The 10002-nt window shown below is 42.0% G+C and overlaps 1 protein-coding gene across 6 annotated transcripts in view; it reads right to left on the minus strand.

Annotated features, from left to right (window-relative positions):
* Nucleotides 1-5275, minus strand: part of TTBK2 (tau tubulin kinase 2) — a 179204-nt gene extending 173929 nt beyond the window's left edge. For 2 of the 6 annotated variants that reach the window (XM_063596588.1, XM_063596586.1), the window contains exon 1: nucleotides 4692-4696. Coding sequence is in view for 1 of the 6 variants with exons in the window: in XM_034938605.3 (XP_034794496.3) it covers nucleotides 5118-5183 (66 nt within the window). In the remaining 5 variants the exon portion in view is untranslated. The other 4 variants (XM_055098338.2, XM_034938600.3, XM_034938605.3 and 1 more) reach the window with 3 other exon arrangements.
* Between the last annotated feature and the right edge of the window lie 4727 nt (nucleotides 5276-10002).

A 10002-nucleotide genomic window follows, 5' to 3' on the forward strand; every position in this document is an offset into this window, starting at 1 on the left:
AGGAGTTCAAGACCAGCCTGGGCAACATAGTGGGACCCCACCTATACAAAAAATTTTAAAATTAGCCAGGTGTGGTGGCACATGCCCGTAGTCCCAGCTACCCAGGAGGCTAAGGGGGGAGGATTGCCTGATCCCAGGAGGTCAAGGCTGCAGTGAGCTACGATCATGGCACTCCAGCCTGGGCAACAGAGCAAGACCCTGTCTCCAAAAAAAGAAAGAAAGCAGAGGTTTTGTGTGGGTAAGATCCAGGAGAAATAGGGAGCAAAAAGAAAAAAGAAAAGAGAGAGAGAGAATGTGTGTTTTGATCCTGTATGACTAAATGATAATGCCTTTATTTATAGAATTAAGGAAGTTAAAAAGAGAACTGACTATTATCTTGGATATGTTGAATTTTTTAAGTGCTAGGGAAGTCCAGCAGAAATGAAGTCCTAATCTAGTTTATTATCTACCATATAATTTAGCCTCCAGATGATTTTTCTTAAATCAAATTTCCATGAGAGGCAAGGCTCACATTTTTTTCTTTGGTTATTCATTTTTTCCTATTTTCCTCCCCTCATCTTTGCCTTATTGGTCATTGAAAAATGTTTTTTGTTTTTGTTTTTGAGACAGAGTCTCACTCTGTCAGCCAGGCTGGAGTGCAGTGGCACAGTGTCAGCTCACTGCAACCACCGCCTCCGGGTTCAAGCAATTCTCCTGCCTCAGCCTCCCAAGTAGCTGAGATTACAGGTGCATGCCACCACATCCTACTAATTTTTCTATTTTTAGTTGGGATGTGGTTTCGCCACGTTGGCCAGACTTGTCTCCAACTCCTGACCTCAAGTGATTCAATTACCTACCTTGGCCTCCCAAAGTGCTAGGATTACAGGCGTGAGCCACCACACCCGGCTGAAAAATGGTGATAAAACTTTTAGATATTTTTGAAACTGAAGCACTTGGAGGATCAAGAAATTTAAAAAGACTTTACAAACTTCATCTATAATATATAACGTGGAAAATTCAATGTTGGAAAAATATGAACAAAATATAGTCTTTCAATGATCATATGGCCAGAACAAGATGAGGGAAACTGCAACTCCATTTTTTTAAAGGCAACTACTTTGAAACTGCAGAAAGAAAAAGACAAATATAAAAATATTAATTATAAAACCATTTTGGTAAAAACATATATAATGGCAAATATGTTTTCTAATTCAAACATTTTAAAATGCGGATTCTTGTTTTCAATAAAGATGTTAATTCTCTGTTTAAAAAAATAATGATTCTGAAAACATGGTTAAATCTCGATAGCTTACCAAAGGAAGCTAAGAAGCTACTTAGTAACTTCCACTCTTTAGGAGGCACTATTACATCCCAGATTCTTTTCAAAGGACACTTATGTTTTTCACATTGGGAAGCTTTACCCTAACTGAAGTGAAAGCAAATTCCTATATACAATAAAAAACAGCTATAAACACTCCAAAACACCAAGGATTATATAGACAAAGGTTAAAAAAAAAAATCACAGGAAAAAAAATCCAAAATGTTCACAAAAGTTTGTAAGTACTATATGTTCACTTAAGCATCAAGAATAAAGTCACATGACATTAATGAAAATATACTAAGAAGTCTATTTAAAAATAACCTACTGAAAAGATGAAACTATCTAGCAAAATTGACATTCATATTATGTTATAATATAATTTCAATCTGTATTATAAACCTATAATCAAGGATCACCAGACTTTAATGAAGCAGTTTTGAGTAGTAATATGTGTTGTCCTTATGCTCAAAATTTAGTTCTAAAAAACTGAATTTTTTCATATGAACTTAAAGGCTCTTTCACCAAATATAGATGTATGATATTTAACTTGAAAGCTTTCAGTACTTTCAGCATAAAAGGTTCTATCCACTGAAGCCTGGGGAAAAAACTTCCACTACCACACATTGTTTACAATATGCTGGATGACAAAAAAAAAGACTAGGAAATAAAACTGAATAAAATGTATTTAATTTCAAAAATCCATAAATACTGAAGGTATATTGCAATATTACTAATCAAACAGAAATAGCTCCAGCTACATTTTGAGTGTCTCTCAAAAACCTCAATAAGAGCAAAAAATGAATACATGACTAGAGTAATTTTGAGTAGCATACCCTCAAACTGAAAACACTGTTTGCTATATATTTATAAAAGAATATTTCCTATAGGATTTTTTTTAAGTGCAGAAAGAAGTAAGCTATAGCTATATTTTCCATAATTCTCAAAGACTTTTTATTTTACTGATCAACACAGTCCTTACTAGATCAATAATGATCCTAAACACTTTCCCTTGTCATAGATTTGTATTTATTTATTTATTTATTTTAAGAGATTGGGTCTTGCTCTGTCACCCAGCCTGGAGTGCAGTGGAGCGATCACAGATCACAGCAGCCTCAACCTCCGATCCACCCCCTCAGTCTCCCTAGTAGCTGGAACCACAGGTGTGAGCCACCATACCCGGCTAAATTTTTGTTTGTTTTTTGTAGAGACAGGATCTCCCTGTGTTACCTAGGCTGGTCTCAAACTCCTGGGCTCAAGCGATCCTCCTGCCTTGGCCTCCCAAAGTGCTGGGATTACAGGCATGAGTTTTTTTTTTTTTTTTAAGCAGCAAACATTTATTATCTCACACAGTTTCTCAGGATTCGAATCTGAAAGTGTCTTAGGTAGGTGGTTCTGGCTCAGAGTCTCTCATGAGTTGCAATCAAGCAGTCATCTGGATATGTTACTTTTTAAAGTTATAAAGCATATAAAAAAGTGGCTGCCCCCCACCAAAGTGAAATTTAAATTCCATGATCACAGCTAACTCGGATCTGTAATATTCATTTACTTTGAAAAACCAATAACTTATCATTGCCACATTTTTAGTGCACTTTTTAGAAGTAAAATACCCTCAAAAATGGTCTAAATTATGCAAACTTCCCTTCTAGTATTACATTTAAAGATATTTGAAGCCCCACATAATTGAGTTCAATTTGCTAAAGCAAATGAGGTCTAACCTCTTGAAGATTTCCTGAAGTATTAAAATAATCAACACTTAAAATCAAAAGAAGATACAACAATCTAAAGTCATATATAATGCAATAGAGAATTTACTAAATTATGTATTAACCATAGTACAAGATAATGAGCAAGATATATTATTCTCAGCCCCCTAACCAATGTACAAATTTGCATCAACTTGATATTATATATTAAATTAATGAAGTTATGGACTTTAATTTCTTCTGTGTCTAAAACTGGAAGAGGGAAAAAAGCATTTCCTAACATTCTATCATAAAAGAAAAATGTTAAGAGAAACTTTCCTTTAAAACCATGCTTCATATGTCCCCTTCGGTGTCTTGATAAAATGTTATCATACAGGAAAACATAAGGTTCTAAATCTAAGATTTCCTTCAATGTTTTCAATTTGCATAGATCACAATATAACACACACATTATTTGAAACATTTTTTGACTTCAGACAAATGCCTCAAGATTAATCATATTAAGCTGTATTTGTCATTATTACTGCTTCTTTATTTAAAAAAAAAGGAAATAAAGCAAGCAATACATAGCATTCAATTCCCTTGATAAGTTAAAATCATTTCCCCCTTCTACCCCCAAATGAACGTTATTCTATTCCATTTAGCCAAAGGTACACAGCCAACACATCTTTGTGGTATACTGTGGCAAATCAGGGTTTAGATACCAATGCAACTCTTATCAATGGCTCAGAATCAAACATTGTAACAAAACACACTGAGTGGATCCTCCCTCTGCGTGTGTGTCTACATGTGCCCATTCATAACATGACCCTCCTACACACACAGAAACTCAATTTCTACTGAATTACAAAACATCTTCACATTATTAGAAGTGTATAATAAAACTGTCCTCTTTAATGTTCAAAGAAAGAATAATTTCTAAAGCAATGAGAGAGAAGAGTTAATACCAGGATTACTGCTACCCATCAACTTTAATTCAAAGCAAAGTACAACTCAATGTCGTTTTTACCTCTACTGTAGCCTCGATGGATACAAAATTAACTTCACTGCAGAATAAAGTATCCTGGCATCCCAATGGATTATTTACTTCTCCGATCTGACAGAACATATTCGTGAGTCTTTTGTCCCTCCCACAGCATCCCAGGGTGTCAACATCATCTCTGCCACAGCAAATGACGAGCAAATCCCTCATATCATTACTTCAGCACCCTAAGTACAAGAAAGTCGCGGCCTTCACTGTCGTTACAACACAGCAAACAGATTCAGTAGTCCCATGTTCCTTTCCATTATAGTTGGGGAGGCGGGGTGGGAAATAAGCGCTCAGATTTCCTAGGAATCCTTCGTGTTCGGTGCTGGTACCAGAAGTGGCATGGGTACAAGTGATATGTGGGTCACCCACAGAGAGAGACGCAGAACGAAGCTTCGTGACCCTCCAAGTTCAGTGAAGACACCCAAAGCCTGGGGCAAAACGGGGCGGCAGCCTTCGGGGAAATCGGGCAGAACCAGAACGATCTCCGAGATGGAGAGTGACGGGGTCTGGCACGAGCCCCGGGCTTGCAGCGACCTGAAAGTCCCCGGTACCCCTCCCCTCCTCAGCAGGCTCGGTCACTCGGCGAGGGGTGCGGCCGGAGGAGGGGGTCGAGACCGGGGGAGGGCGGCGCCCTGGGGGGTCGGGGGGTGTGTCCTACCTGGGCCGTGGCGGACGCAGGGGTTTCTGGAGGAGGGCTCTGGTCCAGCTCAGGACCGGGACCGGCGGGGGTTAACCCTCGGCAGGCGGGACCGCCACTGCCTGCCCATCCCCCACCGCCGACTGCGGCGGGACCCGAGCGCGGCTTCCAGGGCCGGCCGGCTGGGTTGTCCCCTGGGGTACCGTCCGCGTTTACTGGCGGCGGCGGCGGCTGCTGCTGCTGTTACTGCTGCTGCCGGCTCCCCCAAGCCGCTGCTCTTGTGCCAGCACCTGCTCCCCCTCCTGCTGCCGCCGCCGCCTCGTCCCCACCGCTCCCATCGCCGCTGCGGCGACTACTGCAGCGCCCGCTGACCCGACCCGACGTTATTCTCCCCCCTCGTAACCCGACACAGCCTAGCCCACCTGCCCTGCCAGCGCGCACGCCCACCTCTCCGCTACAGGTGCTGATTGGAGAGTGCGTTCCAAACTCGCAGCGTCGGTTGGCTAGTCCCATTGCCTATCACGAAGGGGGCGGAGAGTCGGGCAGAAACCGTCTCCGCCCCCCACCGGAGAATTGCCGCTATCTTCAGGTTTGCCTGAGAGGGCGAATTACCGGGAAAGGAGCATCACAATGGCAGCGCGCATGCGCCTAGGAATTCTGGGCCTCGTAGTTCCAGCCATAGCCGCAACTCCCCGCCTGTCCCAAGGAGAGAAGTAGGGCTTCCGAGACAAGTAGTTTGCGCACATAGGTGTTCTCCTAGCGTGACAGTTAAATTGGTTATAAAGGGATGGTTGGGACCCCATGGTTGGGCTTTTCGGAATAAAATCGGAAATGCTTTGTCACGATACGAAATTACACACTGAGGCAGTCGCGATGAAGGGCCCAAATCGTGAGGCCCTGCAAGCCTTAAGGATCCATCCTCTTCCTCAGCATCAGCGCTGACAGGATCCCGCAAATTGGCGCCGTCCCCAGAACCGCCTAACGTGAAGCTAATAATCTTTGGGGGACTGGGGAAGAGCCTTAGGTGTGACGAGGAAAGGAGATGGGCACTTCCATAAACGAATGTCAACTTGGAGACCGGAGTGTCCTTACGGTTTCACAACCCAAGAACAAGATTTCATTCCCTTTGTGAAACACCAACAGCTAAAGACTCAATGGCCAGCCCCGGTGCACACCAGTATGCGATGCTGAGCAAGTGTATGCGGGAGGTGCTTAAAGACTTTCAAAGAAAAGCGAGGAGGGCGGAGCAAGGACGCTGTGCAGGATGCGTTTCTATTTAGTGTTGTGTCAGTCGCTTTGGCGAAGGAAAACCTTAAGATTAAGCACCTCTCCCATCTTTGCCCACCAATGTACAGTAGAGAAAACACATGAAAAACGCTAAACAGCTTTCCTAAGGTTATAAACTAATCAGTGGCAAAACCAAAACTCAGATCTCTCATATGCCCCACATCTAATGTCCTTTCTACTTAAGAATCACAATGATCCCCAGGGGTCTGCCATGAATGGAAAGAATGTAATGAATTATGAACTTCATTTTTACTTTAAATCCTTTTCTTCACTCAAGTGACATTGTCATTAAAGCTGATTAAGAATATAGAAAGGTAAATGACTAATCCTATATTCAATCTTGGAACTGTTCCTATAGAATCTGTTTCTTCTTGCTCAGGAAGTGCCACAGTCTCTTGCCAGTCTTTTTAAAAACAGCAGGCATCTCTACTGTCTGTCATGTCCAGATCCTTGGATTGAAAGCAGGACAAAATGTACATTAAAGGCAAGTGATGATGTAGCTCATCTTGTTCTATGCAAACATAAAGATGTTGCCAAATTGTTTTTTATTTCTACTGATTAAAACCACATGTTACTTTTTCTATTACTATGTCTAATAGAGTACTTCATTCATTTCAGAGTATTGACCAATCACATAATTTGAATAAGAAAACATTAGGGTCTCTGTAAATATTTTTCTTTAAAATTAAAGAAGTTTATAGGGGCCAGGCACAGTGGCTAATGCCTGCAATCCCAGCACTTTGAGAGGCTGACGTGGGAGGATCACTTCAGTCCAGGAGTTCAAGACCAAACTGGGCAATGTAAGGAGACATAAGGAGACTCCTTCTGCACACACACACACACACACAAAATTATCATGGAAACATGGATTAAAAAATTTTTTTAATTAGCCGGGCATGGTGTCATGCCCCTGTAGTCTCAGCTATTCGGGAGGCTGAGGCAGGAGGATCAGTTGAGCCCAGGAGTTCAAGACCAGCCTGGGCAACATAACAATACATTGTCTCTACACACAAAAAATTTTTAGTTAGCCAGCCCTGTCTCTACTAAAAATACAAAAATTAGCCAGGTGTGGTGGCATGCACCTGTAGTCCCAGCCACTTGGGAGGCTGAGGCAGGAGGATTGCTTGAGCCCTGGATGTCAAGGCTGCAGTGAGCTATTATCGCATCACTGCACTCCAGTCTGGGCAACAGAGATACCCTGTCTTTAAAAAAGAAAAAAAAAAGTTTCTAGGGAAAAAATGTCCAGATTCATTGAAATTAGGCTTAGCAATAAAAGCCTCCCCTTTTCTCCAGTCTTTTCCATTTTAGAATTATTGAGCTGTCCCCAGAGATACTCTTTCAGTCAGGCTAAATGTCAATGTAATATGTTATTCAAGAGCTGGTACTGGAGTTTAGGAATCCCCTTTGAGTTACAGATATAGATAGATCTCAAGTATATATATAAAACTCAAATATATATGCATGTATCTCTTTTAAGAAATAAACTGAGCGTAGTGGCTCACACTTGTAATCCCAGCACTTTGGGAGGCCAAGGCAGGAGGATCTGTTGAGCCCTGGAGTTGGAGACCAGCCCTAGCAACATAGTGAGACTCTGTCTCTACAAAATATATATTTTTAATTAGCTGGCCCCTGTAGTCCCAGCTACCCAGGAGGCTGAGGCGGGAGGATTGCGTGAGCCCAGGAGGTCGAGGCTGCAGTGAGCTATGATTGCATCACTGCACTCCAGCCTGGGTGACAACGCAAGACTCTGTCTCTAATACATAAATGTGGTAGCCAGCCTTCCAGATGGCCCCCAGTGATCCCTACCTCACTTACTCTCATTCTTATTTATTCCTTTCCATACTGAATTGGACTGACCTGTGTAACCAATAGGATTTTCCAGAAATTATGGTGTGGGAATACCAAGGCCAGGTTATAACAGACATTGTAGCTTCTGCCTTATGCCTTCTTGGATCACTTATTTAGAGAGAAGCCAGTTGTCCTCTCCTGAAGATACTCTAGCAGTCCCATGCAGTGGTCCCCTGGCAAGGAACTGAAGCATCACATCAATAATCAGCACCAGTTTGCCGTCTATGTTAGTGAGCCATTCTTAGAAATGAATCCTCCAGCCCCAGTCAAGCCTTCAGATGACTGAAAGACCAGCTGGCTTCTTAACCACCACCTTGTGAGACACTCCAAGCCAGAACCACCCAGCTAAGCCACTTCTAAAATGTGTTTACTATATCACAGAAACTAGGTGATATAGTAAATATTTACTATTGCTTTAAGCACTAATTTTTGGGATAATTGGTCATGCAGCAAGAGATAACGAATACAGTAAGACTTGGGAAAATAAGAGAGAGGAATAACTCAAGTCTAAGGATGTGTCCCTGGATAAGTCTAAAGGAATCAGACAGACTCTAGGATCAGTCTTACAGCATATTCAAAGATACAATGTCCAAAGTTCAGACATTAAAATGTCCCCACACAGGACATAAAGCCCCTTTCAACACAGCTTCTTTTCTCCTAGCATGAAACAAATAACATATTGAAGAATCTCTTTCTTCTTTTCCTTTCCTTCCATTTATGTCCTCTTCTGCCTATCTTTAGGAACCACTTTGTAACCTTCTTCCCATAATCCAAACAGAAAAGGATCTAGATGTGTCATTTACATCACATTGTTATTAGGACAGCACCACAGTGTGAATCAGTGTGCAACTCAAGGAAAAGAGACCTCTGCCCTTTTCTCTTTCTATCTCTCTATTTAGAAACAAATCTCAGAGTTGCACATGAGAGGTGGGTAAATATATGTTACATTAATTATATCTCAATAAATCTCTTTTTTAAACTCATTACACAGTGCTTTGAAACATGAAACTCAATAGTGAACTGCTGCTCAAGCATTTCTGCAAACCAGCAAGCAGCCCTGTTTTTCAGTTTTTCAGCAAATAAGTTTCTATTTGAATGTTACTTAATCCACTAACAAAATCCCCATAAACAAATTTTTTTGTTTCTTTCTGAGACAGAGTCTTGCTGTGTCACCCAGGCTGGAGTGCAGTGGGCGCAATCTCGGCTCACTGCAAGCTCTGCCTCCCGGGTTCACGCCATTCTCCTGCCTCAGCCTCCCAAGTAGCTGGGACTACAGGCGCCCGCCACCATGCCCGGCTAATTTTTTTATATTTTTAGTAGAGATGGGGTTTCACCGTGTTAGCCAGGATGGTCTCAATCTCCTGACCTCATGATCCGCCTGCCTTGGCCTCCCAAAGTGCTGGAATTACAAGCGTGAGCCACCACACCCGGCCCCCATAAACAAGTTTTTATAGAGCCTACTAATGCCATCTACTCTGATAGGCACTGGGAAAGCAAATTTGAATAAATTCAGTCCTGTCCCTCAGGGTTTCACAATGTAATGATTAGCAAACATGCAAATCTTATTACAATACATTGTAATAACTGCTATAAGAGAGGTATACAGCATATAAAGATACTCAAAGGCCAAATCCTTGGGGTTCTCTGAGAGCTTCATTTCTTTAAGTCAGTATCAGCTGCATTCTGATTTCAACAGAAAGGCATTCACATCAAATATATTCACTACCTCAAGTGTTTGTGTTTTTGAAACTTTGTTTTTTTGTTTTGTTTTGTTTTGTTTTGTTTTGTTTTAGTGAAAAGCTTACTTTTAAGTAAAAGGCTTGATTTTTTTTTTTTTTTTTTTTGAGATGGAGTCTCACCCTGTCACCCAGGCTGGAGGGCAGTGGCACAATCTTGGCTCACTGCAACCTTCACCTCCCAGGTTCAAGCAATTCTCCCGCCTTAGCCTCCCAAGTAGCTGGGATTACAGTCGCCTGCCAGCACGCCAGAATAATTTTTGTATTTTTCGTAAAGACGGGGTTTCACCATGTTGGCCAGGTTGGTCTTGAACTCCTGACCTCAAGTGATCCATCCTCCTCAGCCTCTCAAAGTGCTGGGATTACAGGCGTGAGCCGTTGCGCCCAGCCTTGATTTATTTTCTTTTTTTTTTTTAAACAGAGTCTTGCTCTGTCACTCAGGCTGGAGTGCAATGGCACCG

The sequence above is a fragment of the Pan paniscus genome, chromosome 16, assembly GCF_029289425.2.
Source record: "Pan paniscus chromosome 16, NHGRI_mPanPan1-v2.0_pri, whole genome shotgun sequence".
NCBI classification, from domain to species: Eukaryota; Metazoa; Chordata; class Mammalia; order Primates; family Hominidae; genus Pan; species Pan paniscus.